At 35.9% G+C, this 17,281-nt stretch overlaps 1 protein-coding gene, 1 long non-coding RNA gene and 1 pseudogene across 3 annotated transcripts; 1 reads left to right on the top strand and 2 right to left on the bottom strand.

Annotated features, from left to right (window-relative positions):
* Nucleotides 1-2,157: 2,157 nt before the first annotated feature.
* On the top strand, nt 2,158-5,583 carry LOC145224711 (twinkle mtDNA helicase-like). Its single transcript, XM_080091271.1, has one exon. The coding sequence runs from the start codon at nt 3,483-3,485 to the stop codon at nt 5,466-5,468; it is 1,986 nt and encodes a 661-aa protein (XP_079947397.1). The 5' UTR covers nt 2,158-3,482; the 3' UTR covers nt 5,469-5,583.
* Nucleotides 5,584-6,158: 575 nt separating this feature from the next.
* On the bottom strand, nt 6,159-6,692 carry LOC145224712 (uncharacterized). The gene is made up of 2 exons (XR_013859721.1): nt 6,493-6,692; nt 6,159-6,210 (listed from the first exon to the last, which is right to left on the bottom strand). It is a non-coding gene; the product is annotated as an uncharacterized LOC145224712 (long non-coding RNA).
* Nucleotides 6,693-11,015: 4,323 nt separating this feature from the next.
* LOC145223453 (uncharacterized) lies at nt 11,016-12,240 on the bottom strand (annotated as a pseudogene). Its single transcript, XR_013859477.1, has 3 exons — nt 11,809-12,240; nt 11,688-11,755; nt 11,016-11,550 (listed from the first exon to the last, which is right to left on the bottom strand). The product of XR_013859477.1 is annotated as an uncharacterized LOC145223453 (transcript).
* Between the last annotated feature and the right edge of the window lie 5,041 nt (nt 12,241-17,281).

Below are 17,281 nucleotides of genomic sequence, written 5' to 3'. Positions count from 1 at the left end.
GGTATGTAAGTTTGTGGAAAATACTAAGAAACTAAATATCAATATTAGAACTGTTATATGCTATTGTCAGTTGCTAATTTTACATAAAACAGTATAGGTAGCCTACCGTATTTACTCTAGTGTAAGCCGTGGCTTATATTGTTTTTTAACTTGCGTTTGTGCGGCTTTATAATCCCGGGAGGCTTAAAATCGAGGGCGGCTTACATTTTTATTTTATACCGGTATTGTTTCTACACTTTAACTTTTTAATTTATTTGGGGGTCAAAACATGTATACATGTACAGATTATACGTCGATAGTACGTTCCGTTGGGTACAATTATTAACGTGACTAACAAACAGGGGCAAAAAGTTGTACTACGTAGCAACATAATGATTTATGATGAAGCAATAGTATCTAACATCCCAGCGTGCGGCTTACATTCTTTTTTTGACACCTTAACATGCGGCTTATAGACGAGGACGGCTTACAATAGGCCTAGAGTAAATACGGTAAACGAACGTATTTATTCTAACAAATGAGAACGAAGGACTCTGTGTTGAAAACACAACAAATCAATTCGAGGTTTAATTTGAGAGACGGCAAGCAGAAGATCGTCCTCTACTTCTAATCTTGATCTGTATTTGCTTTTAATATAAGGTAGTGCAGAAAACGCATGACTGCTTGCACAGGTGCGCATAACTTATTCCATTGTTACATATCTGTATGTAACAGTTACGTATTGAGTTGAGTTGAGTTTATTTCGCTTGGTGAAAGACAACATAGCAACACAATTGCACTAAAACAATCACCAAGCCGGAAATAGCTGCGCAACGTTAAAACGTTATGAAGCGCAAAAAAGTGTCGGGCACAATTGGTGGAAAGTGGTACAACGCGCTGCAGCTACACCGTATTATAAGGCGTTATATTTCGGGTGCTCACAAGAAAGTGAGTGTGGCGCAAAATGAGATTAACACAGGAGGGGGGGGGGGACCGATGGTGCGACCAGTGCCGGGGCCCTAGAATCTAACCACCCGTGTTAGGGAAAGAGGGTGGGGTTCGACAGGAAAAGAAACCACCGAAAGAAACCCTGCCGGATAGTTTCAAGCGCCGGAAGGAAGAACATTCATGTAACAATTCAATGCATTGTTACATATCTGTATGTAACAGTTACGTATTCATGTGACAATTAATGCAATAATAATTTTGAAAGGTTGAAAAAAGCCGAAGTTCATTAATACAGCAGATGCGATAGCTTATTCATGGGAAATTTTGAAATATTTCGCGACCCAGACTGGAAGGTCTCGCGACCCAAATTTGGCATCACTGCGGTCGCCTCCGCAATATATCACTACTTATTGGCCCGCGCATTCAAAAGGGTTGCCCACCTTTGTTGTAAGTAGTGTAGACCCAGACACCATTACGTTTTCGACCATGGTCTCCCTAATATAAACTTCATCACATCACACATTTTACAAAGTGATTAAATGTTTAATTTGAGTGCTTGTTTAAGAATATAATTCTGTTCATAGAAATATAGATTAGAAACCAGGGCCCTTGAGAGCAAACAATATGCTGGTGCAAGTCAATTTCTGGGCCCCCCTCGCCCAAAATTTTCTGTTCACGTGAATAATTTCTGTTATAAGAATTACATTAAAATGTTAATGTAAACGAAATTTTAGCAAACTATATTTGTAGGAGGAATTAGATTTGAATATCGACTAAAAGGGTGCACAGGTCAAAAAAGGTTGGGAATCACTGCATCAGGACGATCACAATACAAATGCTTTATTACGTCACTATACCGTCATTCATTCAATGCACGTGGGCAAACTAACATCAAACACTTGTAGTAGGTAAAGCGTGTACTGCAGTGTGTAGTAACAAGATACTTTATGTATGAAAAGTGAAAGAACCGGCAAGCTCAGACCCTTTCTCTTTGCCCAAAGTGAGAGTATATTCCAGAGATTACAAAAACATGAACTTTTTTCAAAGAAGGTCGCAAGTTACATTTGGTTGCTAAAATGGGTCACGATATGAAAAAGGTTTCAACCCCTGATTTAAAAAGACATTTACAGAAGTTAAATATATGAATAAAATCATATGTTATGAATAAAAACGATAGTAAAACCGTTTCCCTGACTAAAGATAAGCGTTAAGTTTGAGTGTATAAAAATCACTTACGGTCCTTGGCATAATTTCCAAATTGCAATGTGGCCCTTGAACCCCCACAAGTTTGACACCCCTGGGCTATAGGTTTTTTTGCGAGAGAAACCCTGTCGGGGAATCAAAAAAAGTGTGCAACAATTTTTGGCTTGAGTTCCGATGGGGAAGAGTAAAATTTACAATTGTGTATCATTCCTGTGCGAGCTGCAAGAAAGGCAGTAGGTAGGCCTACACTGCGTTCGTCTCCCTAAAAATAATTATCACATCACACATTTTACAAAGTGATTAAATGTTTAAATTCGAGTGCTTGTTTAAGAATATAATTTTGTTCATAGAAATATAGATAAGAAACCACGGTCCATGATCGATGTGACGTCAACCAAACCTTTCTTTAAAAAGGGAAAGTACCAGTATTAAAATCAACATTGTGTTTGGGGGTTGCCTTCTAATACTACAGGTGCGCTTGGTAACCTTTTTTCGTGCAACGTAACTTAAAAATAGTGCAGGTAACTCTCTTTGGTGCGATTAAACTCAGAATAGGTACGACGTAACTCGAAAATACTACAGCTGTCCTGTTTTTATGCGACAAATCGTAAATACTGCAGTTAACGTTATAACACGCAAATAATGCTGGAAAAGTGTTACGATAGTCCCAACACACAACCAAAACCCTAAACTCTGATCCCTAACCCTAACCCTAACCTCAACCCTAACCCAACCTTAAAAACAGTACATAGTACTACATACAGCATTATTACGTTACGTCGCAGTAACTACGAGTTTACTCGTTTCAAAAAAGGTTACCTGCACTATTTACAGGCTTTGTTGAATTAAAACGAGTTACCTGTAGTTTACCAAGCGAAGTACCTAGCGCACCTGCAGTTTTCGAAGGCACCGGTGTTTGGGCACAAAACTTTTACAAAAATTTGCATTTACGTAAGATTAACTTATAAAAATATTGATTGTACAACAACTAAACAACATATGAGTAAAAATGTGAAGTACGATATTATAGGGCTTGTTATAAATGACAAAATATAGCGCACTATAGCGTGTCAAAATTGTTTTTCATGGCACAATGATATTTGACTTGATAAATAAGACATAAGTACAGTTGATAAGATAAAAGATGTTACATCACATACTGTTATCAATTTGTTGTGATAGAATAGTACAAAAACACACCGAATGCCTTCTATTTAATTACTATTTAAAGGTATCTATTGAAACTCTCAATAATTTTTCTCACTCAGATATGGCAATACTTATGTGGTGTAATATTTGGGCCATTAAGTGTTCCTATTTATGTCTGTGACACTGTGCTTAAATGCAAAGCAATGTTAAGCATTTTTAAAAGAAGGTTAGTTCAGGTTGTTTGGTATTCCACTGCAAGTAAGTTTTCAGAAACACATGCAGATTGGACACCAGCTATTAAAACACTTGAATCAGAAGTGGGGCATTATCTACATAGTAAACAAATTAAACACCAAAAAGGTAAGACATGCTTCTTGTGCATGAATGTACTTCAACAAGACATGAAAAAAGAAAACAAAAGCATGACCTGCTACATCAACAAAACAAATGGTCACTTTTACTGTAGCGATACTGAATATGGTGGTTCATGGGACACTTTCAAGACTTTATTTAGTTTGTCAGAAAAAAAGCAGTGGGATGAATACAAAGAAATTCTGAGTGGAACAATCACATCTTCAGCAACTGCAGAAAGTTCTGTACTATTAGATTGGAAAATAAACACCAAAAGCTTGTATGATGTTGAGCACTGCAACTTGGATGGTTTGCTTCATAAATATGGACTAAGCACTTTCACATATGATTTCTTACATTGTAACCAAATAAGAACTAATATTGAAGAAACATCAGTTATATATCCTTGGCTTAAATGGAAAAATCATAATCAAACAAAAGTTGTTGGGATTGAAACTTTGCGAGGCTACTGCAACAAAGATCGTGTTGTAAAACCTTCAATTTCACCAATGGATAATTACTACTCATCATCATTTTTTGGATGTTCAGGGGGTAAATTATCAGCAAACTGTTCACTGGTAATTACTCTTAATGTTTATGATGCTCTTTCAATCAATTACAAATCATCAAAGTATCAAGCCATTTGTTTACCATTTGGTAGTTCACATCTTTCTCTTAATACACTGCCATTGTTAGAGGGCTTTTCAAAACTTGTTATTTGGTTTGGAAATGGCCTTTCTGACATAGAAGCATCAGAAAGATTTGCCAAAAAGCTTGGTGTAGATCGATGTAAAATTGTGAAGTTTAGATCAGCATTCATGACACCTTATCAAGCCTTGAAGGAAGGGCTAGATTTGGATCAAATAATTGACACTGCCACTTCAATGAGAATCAAAAACATTATAAAATTTGAGGATATTGAAGATGAGGTAAGAAATCAAATCGAAAATAAATCAATGTATGCGGGAGTTCCATGGAAAAGGTTTGAAAGTTTAACTAAAAAGCTAAAAGGTCACAGACGTGGTGAACTTACAGTTATTACAGGAACCACAGGTTGTGGCAAAACAACATTAGTCTCAGAAATGTCACTTGATCTTGCAATTCAAGGTGTAACAACATTATGGGGCAGTTTTGAAATTAATAATACACGTCTTATGAAATGCATGTTGCAGCAATTTTCGAAAGTTCAACTCGAGCAAAATATTCAAAAATATAATGAAGTTGCTGACAAATTCAAAATGTTACCGTTATACATGATGACTTTCAATGGCGCACAAGATATTGCTGTTGTATTGGAAACAATGTATCAAGCCACTTTTGCAAATGATATTCAGCATGTAATTATTGACAATCTACAGTTTATGTTGGGAAACCGGAGTGAGCAGATGGACAAATTTACTTACCAGGATTATGTAATAGGAGAGTTCAGAAAATTTGCTACAAGAGAGAAAGTTCATGTAACTATTGTTATTCATCCCCGAAAGGAAGACTCCAATCTACCTTTGCAAATATCTTCTATTTTTGGATCGGCAAAAGCCACCCAAGAGGCTGATAATGTTTTAATTTTGCAAAGTACTAAATCAAATTCCAGTCACTACTACCGAAAATATTTAGAAATCTGTAAAAATAGATTTGATGGTGATGTTGGAAATGTCGCACTTTATTTTGACAGACAAACATTGTGCATGTCACTTCCTTCAGTAAAAAACAAATCAACTGAAACTGTCCACAGCAGTGTAAAAAATGATTTTGTAGCCCAGAAGAAAAAATATAATGTTAAAGGTGAGTTCTCTACACCTTCATCATGGACAGAAAAATGGGTTTCTGACACCAACTGATATTTGGTATTGGGTACATTAAAACAAACTATAAAGGCATAAAACATGGGTGGCACACCTTTTTTCGTTTAGTGTGTTTTTGTCTATTTAATAAAAGTGAATATTTCATACAAAATAATAGTGTTGAATGAATGTGACACTTGAACGGATTTTTCAACAGAAATTGTTATAATACTCTTTCCATGTATGCAGAGTTGTCTTGTAATCAAAGTCAAACCCTTTTGGTTGGAATATTTGGCCTATTTTCTGAGGTAAAACTTAAAAACAGCCCTAAAGCAGTGCTACTTAAAGTGTATGAAAATAATAAAGTGATGTAAACTAAACTGAGCAATATCGCAATTCATAAAAACCTTTACACATCATAATACTGTGAGGATGGTTGTGAAACTTAGCTGAAAATGTGTATGACAAACCTTTCTACATCAGGATTTAGGCAGCCGAAAACGTATTACTATTACAACCTTAATATATTCCTTTTTTATTATTATTTTCAAATACATAACAAACTAAGAAATCATTGTCGAAAATAAGCAACTATAATAATCGACAAATCAACAATATTCAGAAAAACAGAAGTGTAGACGAATACGGTTACCTCCATAAATCATTTAATTGCATAGCCATGTGCAATGGGTACACATGTAATACAGTAAAACCAATGGACTATAAAATCCTTGGTAAAACAGAATCAGCCGGTTCAAATAAAGGAATACATATTTCTCCAATGTTGCATCATCAGTTCCTGTAAATCGACATAAAAACGAGAAAAAAATAAAACGTTTTTGCGAAGCCCGTTTAGGCCCGAAATTTTTATTGAGAGGCCTATCCACGAAAGCAGTGGTTCTCAAACTTTTTATGCATGCGGCACATTAAAGAACTAAAATATGTTGTCGTGGCACACTTTGCAGGTAAACATAACAAAAGTTGTTTAAAAATGGTAATTTTCAACCTAATCGTGATGGGTAAGGATGCTTTCAATTAACAAATAACAAAAATATGAGCTCTGAAACGTTGTCATACACACCAGTCTTTCATTCTGAAGTCTTAAAACACCAGGAAATGTTTGCACTTCAAAACAAGAAGATTTCGCGACACACTTGGAAACCTCACACGGCCGCGGCACACAGTTTCAGAATCACTGCACGAAAGCCTTGCAACAAAGGATGAGAAAGAAAAAAGAGATAGACAACAAACACAATGAACAATAGTAGACAAAGAGTATTGTGGGCATTAGGTCAAAGCCAGAGTTACTTAGCTGAGTGATTTTTTTTTGAAAATGGCGGACACGGAACATAGGGGGGCGTTCGGTAGTTGCACACATGGCCCGTCGCGATTGTGGACTGAGGCCAGTGTGTTCCCAGTCACGTAGAGTTCACTCCAGAGCGTAGAGTGTTTTATTTAACGAAACGCAAAACCTTATAGTGCAAAACACGTGGTACAAAATTCAGCAGGCGCACGGCTGATAACACAAGCTTCCTGAATACATACTATGAAACTAATGTACCAACGGAGACAGTTTCTAGTAGTTACCCACAACTGCGTCTATACCATACTAGTTGTCTAAAAATACGCGTTAAATACTCAAATAAAAATCCGCGTCTCAAGAAAACACAGCATTCAATACTACTTAGGAACGTGGGAAATTTCATTTGCTTTAACTGTGTACCTAATATGCAAGGAACTAACTAACAACGAAAAGTTGAATGTCGTGAAACATAAAAACGTTTTTTCAGTGGCATTTTATTTCAAATTTAAGAAGGTATTTGTGGCTCCCGTTGTTAGTTTTTTTCTGTGTAAAATTGGTCCGAATGGTTTTTAGCGGGGTAAAGGTTGGAGACCCCTGATATATGTGCTTATTGCAGTGGTTCCCAACCGGGGTTCCGTACAGCCCTTTCAGGGGTTCCGCGAACTTTAAGGGTCGCACAGGGGTTCGCAGAGCTTATGTGTAGCAATTCAAACATAAATGATTCATAATATCATTGTTGCGAACAGCAATGCAATCTAGTTAACCTTGGTTAACTAGATTTGCTTCGCGGAACCCTGAACGGGCTGTACAATCTAGTTAACCTTGGTTACACCATTAATCAATTGTGACGTAATAATCAAAGTCTTGATAATCTCTCTTTGAATTCTGAGATAAATGTACAAACGACCAATCTAAATAACATGACAATGCGTTTCAGTAAATCGTTTAATTTAATTGAAGTCAACATTTGTTATGTGCTTGGGGTGTGTTACGTAAAAAATGTATGTTGCTTTGATTCAGCCTACTTGAGTTACATTCATTCAAAATGATTCTATGGGGGGTTCCGCAAAGTTTGACAAAACACCTTGGAGGTTCCGTGTCACTAAAAAGGTTGAAGAGCACTGGCTTATTGTTTCAAGGATAGTAATAGTAGTGAGCTTAGCCTAATAAACTTAACTAAACGGAAGCCTACGCAGAAAGTTAATTGACAAGGATCGCCGTCCGTGTAACTTCCGAATATTCTAAATTTTTTCCGGAATAGAAGTGTTTGGATCGCAAAAATGGCACCCACATGTTATTCTGAACCGAACTGTAATTCCGGTAAGATTATTGTTGCTTAAAGTTTTGCCGTCTGTCACTAGTGTGATTAAGTGATGTTTTTATGTGATGTTATTTGATGCTGTGTTTACAGACCTCCTACAGATCGCTTGCATTTAAACGACTCCAGTCCTTTTGGTAAGCGTAAATGTCATTGAAATTCTGTCTGTTGCCCTGTCTTAATTTGAACATGTTTGCAGAAACCGCCTTTTGGCCCTTGTACTGGACCCCTTTAAAACATAAAGTATCGCATGTATCGCATGTATCGCATGTATAGCATGTATAGCATGTATAGCATGTATAGCATGTATAGCATGTATAGCATGTACACAGCGTCTATACTAAATCTATCGCATGTACCCGGGACTTTCCCCAACTTGTATTGTAAGTAACCGCATGTACTTTACTACGCAGTTGCAATGCTATAACTACATGAGGTACGAGTTTTTTGTCTTTTGTCTTGGTCTGCACTGCAGTTGACTGATTTATTGAGTATGGTTTAGGCTGAATGTAACAGTCTTCATGTGCTCTACTGCTGCAATTGCAACTAATATCTAAAGACTTTTGTCTTACAGGATGTCTATTACATGTGTTAGGCAAGCAAGGGTATAGAAAACTAAAGCAAGCAGTGTTTTATTTCAACATCCTTTATTGAAGAATCAGTTTACAGTTGCCGATGCAAAAACAAGCAAACAACAAAATGAATGAAATTCAAATCTCAGAACTCTAAAACATTCATTTGTGTGTTTCCTGGCTTTTTATCAGCTTGTTTTGGTGGCAATTTTATGGTCATGGTTCCTTCAGAGAATGTGGAAACAAACTTGGCAAAGTTTGGTCCATTAAAGTTGGATTATACAAAGAAGTGTGATGATGACTTGCATTGGAATTTGGCTTTAAAGTTTGTTGCTTATCAGTCTCAACTTTTATCTTACTTTCTAATTGATTGTCAGCTGGCAAAGATTAGTGCATTAGAATGGAGAAGACGCAGAAGTCTGGTCATCATTGATGATAGGTTCTGGAAGTTGGTCAGTGTGATAAAATATGATTTTTTCTATCCTTGCTGGTCCACAAGCAAGAAATGGTTTGGAATGCATATGCTTTAAGCAGTACCTAGTATTGTCTATAATTACAACAAAATAGGTGCTGCTTTGTTGTGCATTTGATAAAGTCCTTTTTGATTCAGTAGTTCTGCGGCATATATATCAACCTCTATCTGCTGTGTTTCACCTTTTTCTGGTACTAATGGTTTATGATTGTCAAAAAGTATTCTTTCCTTTATCCCCACTTGTTTTACCACATTATTTTCCACGTCTGCTAACTAAATTTAGTATGTTTTTGATGTGTATTTGGTATTTTTTACTGCACCTTCTGACTAAAAATTGAATAAATTATATTATTACCTATCTGCACGTCGTTTATGATTTTAATGCACTGACATACTAGTGGACATTTTTTTGAATTTTCTCCTGTCAACTATTCTGCATTGTTATATAGTTCAAAACCCGTTCAGCATCTGTACAATACTTTCCACTTATGGACAACTGATACATTATGCAGTCATTAGCTGATGTTCTGAAATTAAATTTACCCTAGCCATCTGTGCAGTACTTGCAAACCTAATTCAAGTTTCCAACAAGTATTTTAGGTTTTTAATTTATTTTAATTACAATTTAGTCTTTGGGGTTACAATAAAAAAATACAAAGAAGCACCATAAAAAACACAAAATATTATTGATAATGTCAGCAAATGAGTAAACAGTACAATCATAATTCACAGCTGGAATCTTTGTACTGCTACTAGGACAACACTGTCAATAAACTAAAACATGATAACCAAATATGTTTTCAGAAAAACTGTTGGACTTGTCTAGCAGTAACTTTTTAAACATTTATCTTGAAAGTTAAGCTGAAAAATGGAATCATGAATTAGTTCAAAAACATATAAATCCTGCACCAGAAAGCATAGTAAAGTGTACACACTATAATTAATACAATTAAAATTAACACCACTCTGTTACGAATCTGCTGCATGAAAAACAATGAGACTAAAATACCAGACTTTTAAAATGAAGTTAATAAAATGACTGTCTGAACTTGTGCAACAAAAACAGCAACAATGAATGATTTACTATTGATCGCAAAAACTTTACCAATCTGCAATACAAAATGTAACACAGAAAGTAGTACATTTTATAAAGTAAAATTGTGCCTGCAGTGGAGCATTGATCAGTTTCGTAAAGCAAGAGGTTGCACAAAGTACTGACTTTAAACCAATTACAACCACTTCACCAGTCAAACTCCTATCAATTTTTATCTTAATTTTGTTGTTACACACCAATTAAACTAGTGACTAGTGAGCCTAGGTCTTTTAACTGCAGGCACATTTTAACAACATTACTTTGTACAGTCTACTTCTACTCACATTTAATTTTCTTACAACACAAGTTAGGGAAAGTCCCGGGTACATGCGGCAAACGATTATACATGCTATACATGCTATACATGCTATACATGCTATACATGCGATACATGCGATACATGCTGTACATGCGATACTTTATGTTTTAAAGGGGTCCCTTGTACTCGCCGTGCTGTTGTAGGTAGAGCTAATAACACCATCACGAGAATCACAACTTCGCTTTCACAAGGGGGCGTAAAGAGCTGAATTTTTATTTAGCGGCTATAAATGGGCTGGGTTGGGAAATATTTACATAAAATTTGTACATTGGTAACTAATTTTTTGGGTTAGTTTTATTAAATTTTAAGTGCTAATACCTTACCCCGACCCTAATAGCCCTAATCGTGAGCATTTTTGGAGATATAACCAATCAAATTTTGGGTGTAATTCTCGCTATTGTGTTAGTAGCTCTGTGGTGATCGGTTTTATGTTAATGTTTATGCTAATGAGTCTCAAGGTTACAACCGCGTCACTACAAATTAAAGAGGTATACCACTATCCTTAACCTCCCAAGCTCCTGGGCTTGTCAGGACAGAGTCCTGGAAACTCCACACACGTGTCTTGCACTTAGGACAGTTAATTTTCCAAACTTACTATCATTCAAGGCTGAAATTAGAGAGGTTTCTGGCACATCAACATCATCATTTGTCAATTCATTTAAAATCAACAATTCATTTTCAGACTGACTACGTTTTTTTAGTTTTTGTAATATATAACCACCAATATATTGTATGATCGTTTCATCATCCTTGCTTAATTCCTCGAATTGATGCAACTTGGAAAGGCTCGATTTTTGGGAGAGATAATTTATGTATTTATCAAACATTTTTCTTGTTAAACCTAATGATAATGTTCGTTGGATTGAAAACAGACTGGGAATTATTGATATACCATCACATGCAAATTTATGAAACAAGGTATCTGGTGCTTTAATCGTTAAAATCGTAAAGTTTCCAGAAAGTATTTAATGGCATTTGCTTGTAGGTCATTTTTACTGCCACCAACTTCTATCCACCATGTTTTAATTTTGTTTTTATCAATATCATTGGATTTTCTTTCCGCTGAAAAAAAGAAAAACAATATCTAGGTTGTGCAGTAAAATCAAACAAATTGAAATTAGGAAAGTACCAACTATAAATATGTACAAAACAATTACCAAATAATAATGTTTACTCATATACATATTTACAGTTATTACCATGGCGGCCTTTTTCATGCCATAGAAGACCTCTCTTTGTAGAAAATTCTTTTTTACATTTTTTACACCTACAAAACCAAAAATATGTTGACAAATTCTTAACAGCAAAACAAGTTCTTACCTTTTGATGTCCAAGGAATCCAAATCCTCACAATCAATAACAATTTCAATATTTAAGTCACAATTCATTTTATTGACTAATAATCTTAAAAGCACAATATTACAGACTTTTACAAGAATATTAAGGTAAATTGTGACAGATTTTAGGTGAATGTCGCCACGATCCACAACGTCACTTCAACGTACATTAATCGCACGCGTATTTGTATATTTTGTCAATACTAGTACATAAAACAAGTCAGCATACCTAAATTCGTAACTGTGCTGATGTTCCTGGAAACGTTTTCTGATTAAAAAGCGTAGATGTGAGCATACAACGAACTTCGCAATCAAAAATTAAGATTTCCCGCTTACCCAGCAAGCACTTTCTTGTCATGCAGTGAAGCGTGTCTGTGTCCGAAACCAACTCTATTGTTACGTCACGGTTTCTCATCATTACTTTTGAGGGACACACTTTTTTGTGCACTGCTTTTTTTAATTCAGTCAACAAATCTTAGTTAAAATGGGCCAAAAAAAGTATTCCAAAAATTTTTGTTATGTAATTTCTTAGTTTGTTTATTTTAGAGCATGGTACATATACGTACCAGCAACCGTTTGGGGAAAAAAATGTTAATTTTTTTTTTTTTTTAAATTTTTTAAAATTTTTTTTAAAAATTTTGGTGCAAATCCATTTTTATAGTAAAAACTGTTTTCAAGGATCACTGTAAGCAAACTCTGTTTACTGAAAGCACTTGTATTCCATGTATTTGATTAGTAAATACAAAACCACAAGCCAAGTCAACAACATACAAAAATGTAAAAAACCCAGAAAAGTTGTAAATATAGAATAATGGTGCAGGTGTTTCAACAACAGATGTTGTCATTACCGGTGTAGGATTTCAGTTTAGTAAACTGAGCTTCACAAAAATATAGAGATGAAAAGGAAATGCTAGTTTTGTATGAAGAAGTCATAGATAGCAAATGGCAACAGGTCACAAAAAATTAAAATACAACAAAATCAAGCACAGCAACTTATTTTTCATGATAAAGTTTGAATTGATAAAAATATACCATCTCAACCGTTTCACAAGGTAAGCATGTCTTTCTTTTTGTGTTAAAGGTGCCTTTGTATATAGTGGACTGCAAAAATCGACCAGAATATAACTTATTTACTACCACGTTTATATAGGATGTTCCTGTGGAAATAAATGAGTTGAGAAAAAAGATAGCTTCTCCAGTAAGAGAACGGTTTTGATATGAAATGTAGGGATTTTCTCCAAGTTTGTGGTGTTTTTGACATGTCGCATAAAATACAAGGACGTCAGTGAATTGTGATGGCGGATGTCCACCGAGCTTTTAACGATCAAGAGCAGGAGTCACCAAACTACGGCCCGCGACCACATTTTTTGGTTTGTCAAATCGCATTGATAACTTTGTGACATTTAAAAATTAATCTACTTCTTACGAAAGTTTTCCTGTCGCGATATGTAGAATTGATATTACCTTGTTTTATGGGATTACAACTCCCAGGATTAACCCAAAGCCAGTTTGTTACGTCACAAACAAGACTAAAAGTGTTAATTGTGCGCAAACAATTGCTTTCTTTGGTCACTTGTGACGTAATATACAAGCGTTGCTTGTAAGATGAGACCAGATTATAATGGGATTATACAAAGACCATATCTTGGCGCCCCCTATCAAAATCGCCTTGCGGGCTAAGTTCGCAAAGACGGCGCTGGGGCATGTAAACTGTCCGGCCCGCGCGAATTATTATGAAACTTCTCCGGCCCGCAGTGAAAAAAGTTTGGTGACCCCTGATCAAGAGGATGGAAAGTCTACTGAGATTGCTCATGCCGAGGTTAAATCAATTCTAATGTATGTTCAAATATTTATTCGAAATGCAGTTGACCGATTTGCTCATCTCTGGCCTGATTCACCAATATTATAGTTTATTTATATGTGCAGAATAAAGCAGACGAAACCTGGGCGAGTGGAGATCCTGGCTGTCAGAGTGAGAGTTAACAAACATCTGTTGTGAACTCTGAGGACCCACAGTTATCTAACTGTGCCTGTTTTAAGTTTGTTAAGGTTTTCAAAATACAATGTGTTAGTTCTGTTGTAGAACCTCTGAGTCTGTTGTATCTAAAATAAATACATATTCGACCCAGGGTCATTATTCAAATACTATCAAAATCTTCGTTCAAAATGAAACTGATAGTTGGTAGTTTAAAAACGCTTCATTGCTTTGCAGAACAAACTTCTTCCCTATGCCGTTGCATTTTCGGTTCATGCTGAAGCACCAAGATGTGTTTCATCGAGCTGGATAAAACTCTACTCAAAAAATCGAAAACCTCCCGAAAATTTAAGCAAAGTCCTGCTCATTTAAAAAAACAATAAGCGAATGCTCGCGAACAATTATTTTTTTGTTTTGCATGATTAATTTATTTATTAATAAAATGTTTTTTCTGACACAAATAAAATCTCTTTTTTTAAATCAATTGTAAGGAGTTATTTTACCTCGGCAACAAGTGGTTGAACTAAAGAGTACTTAACACAAAATGTAGTCACACTCTTATTAGAACTGCTTGTAAATACCCATTATACAGTTGGTTTGAACATTAGTAAACTGCTACAGACTGCCTTGCCTAACCAGTTACACTATTTGTACTGTGGTAAGTATTATAGGTCCTATTCGGTTACTTATCGGCTTCTAGTTAAAGCAACATGATCTAAATAAACACATCAAAACATCATGGTGATGTATATTGCATAATTTAAACTCTGTCTAATATAGGGTTGCCATTCGTCCGGATTTTCCCTGACATGTCAGGGAATTTAGTGTTTAAATCTGCGTCAGGGAGAAATGTTAAAATGTACTTAAAAGTCCGGAATTTAAGAAAAAATACATATATATATACCATGAAATTAATGTACTAACAGAGAAAGTTTATAGTAGTTAGCTACAACCGCGTGTATACCATGAAACGTAAAGAGGTAAACTGGCGGCGCGCACGGAAACGTACATCTTACTGTTTGGTGTGTGTGCGCGCGTAACAATACCTGTTTGTCACTAGATGTTTAACAGTATGCGTTAAATACACAGAAAAAAATCCGCGTCTCAAGAAAACACAGCATTCGATGCTGCACGAGAACGTGGGAAATTTCATTTCCTCAACTGTGTACCTAATATGCAGGGCACGTACCTAATATGCAGACATTTTGCGGGGACCTCGAAAAGGTGGAAGTAATTCTATATTATTATTTGACGTCAGTTTGTGCAACTGGATAAGTTGAAATCAAAGTCAAGGGGGAGAATCGACCGTCTCCATTGTTAAACAATAGTCTTTATTGCATGACAATAACAAAAATGCAATTGTTCGCGCACAATTGTAATGTTTTTGTCTTGTCTGTGATGTCAGATTTGAATCATTGTTATGCGCAGTTTTGCATAACTAGCTAAAATCCTGTAATCAAGTTTCTTTTTTCTGAAATACACATTCAGACTTACATTAAAACATTTAGACCCAAAGTTTGAGAAAAACTGGGTTCATGCAACCGAGATAAATTTTGTCAGGGATTGTGTTTCATAAAATATGGCAACCCTAGTATAATATGTTTATTTGTGACATCAGGATCATTCATGAAGTTGACTGACTGGACAACGTAGCTTACCTTTCTAATAGTCCGTGTTTTTAAAATGTAATGTCTTTTTAAAAAAAATATTAGGCTATATATTTAGTAAAAATCTAAGTGGTTACCCTCAACCCACCATGTACTTTACATGGCAAAATTCTCTCCTTTCTCTGTAGACTTTTTATCAGATAGCCTATAAAGATTCCAAAGATGATTGCAGCCTCTCACAAACTTTTAGATTCTACACACATTGAAAACAAAAATTCTTGTTGTGAATAAAACTTTTGAATCTCGCGGGCCATATTTTGCCCTGGGGCCTGTTGTTGGTCCAGACTGGTGTATACAAAAAGTTAGGCATGATTAATTCTGGTTTACCTAAATCCTGCTGCATTCATCAACCGGACTCGGACTGACATCAGTTGTTCTGCGTCAACGTTACGAAAGGTTTAATAGTGATGCTGATCGTGGTAAATAGATGCTTTACGAAATCCCCTTCAGCAAAAATGACCGTGTTGACTTGACGATTAAGAGTCGAAGCTGCTCATTGGTTTAACGTTCCAACATTTTTTGGCTGAAATCGTTTTTACTGTAATAAAAGAAGGCCCAAGACCAGGGGTGGGGAACCTGCGGTCTAAAGGCCGCATGCGGCCTTTTAGGGCACTAAGTGCGGCCTTCGATGTCAGAATACAATTTAGGATGTTGATAATACACACTATACCAGGCCCTAAAAACTGGACAGAAACGTATTTTTTTACCTTTATTCCACATTACTATGTGGTTGATTTTGGGGCAGCGGTTTTGAAACTAGAGTTGCGTACCGTTTGCGTACTGGTACATAAAGCGATAAGGTTCTACAATCGTACTTGTGTTGCAAAAGAACAATTGTTTGCGCATAATCGAATGTCTTAAACTCGTCTCGTCGTCTGTGATGTCACAAGCTGCTCTTATATTGATGATAGAGCTACTAACACGATATGTTTCAGGAGATCCAAAAGTGCTTAATTTTCGAGAGGTGGCGTAAAGAGCTGAATTATTTATTTAGCGGCTAAAGAGGGGTTGGTTTGGGATGCAAGTTTTTGAAAATGTTGCATTAGTAACTAGTTTTTTTTACTAGTTTTATTGAATTTCAAATGCTAATACCTTAGCCCGACCCTAATAGCCCTAACCGTTAGCATTTTTTGAGACATACCGTTTTAAAGGAAAAAAGTGCACTTGGCGCCACCTGCCGAAAATTAAGCACTTTTGGATCTGCTGAAACATACCGTGTTAGTAGCTCTACCTATATTGATATTGATAAACAAGCGAGTTTCTATGTTAATAAAATCCTGAATGTTGTAGTGAGGGTGGAAATGTAGTGACGAATTTTATTTAGCTTGGACCGTAAGTCCAATAGCACACCAACCATTCTGTAAGTCAAATAGTTTGAATGCCACTGTCGTTGGCCTGAGAAATAGTGTGTGCGGCATGAACGAGTGTCGATAAACCGTTTGGCGGCCTTCACAAACAAAAAGGTTCCCCACCCCTGGCCTAGCATATGTCCTCGTTTTGGAGGACATGTCCTCCTTTTTAACGAAAAGCAAGTTTTTCTCCAAAAACAATAAAACATGCTCAAATGTCCTCATTTTTGAATTTTCTGTAATTACTGAATATTGAAATAACAATTGTGACTTTAAAAACGGCCAAAGAGTGTGAGTTGTGTCATTGTTTATTGAAATTGACAATTTATTTCATGGTAAGTTTTACTTCATCCAAATTGGCCTTTAACAATTGACTGCGTGGAATTCGTCAAATATCTTGTGCTTTTATTTTCTCGGGCACAAAAGTAGGCTAAGTGTTAATATTCTTTGTCGGGAAAATGTCCT

Source organism: Phallusia mammillata, chromosome 4 (assembly GCF_965637545.1).
Source record: "Phallusia mammillata chromosome 4, kaPhaMamm4.hap1.1, whole genome shotgun sequence".
In the NCBI taxonomy this organism is placed as follows: Eukaryota; Metazoa; Chordata; class Ascidiacea; order Phlebobranchia; family Ascidiidae; genus Phallusia; species Phallusia mammillata.
This window is presented reverse-complemented; position numbering and strand designations above follow the sequence as displayed.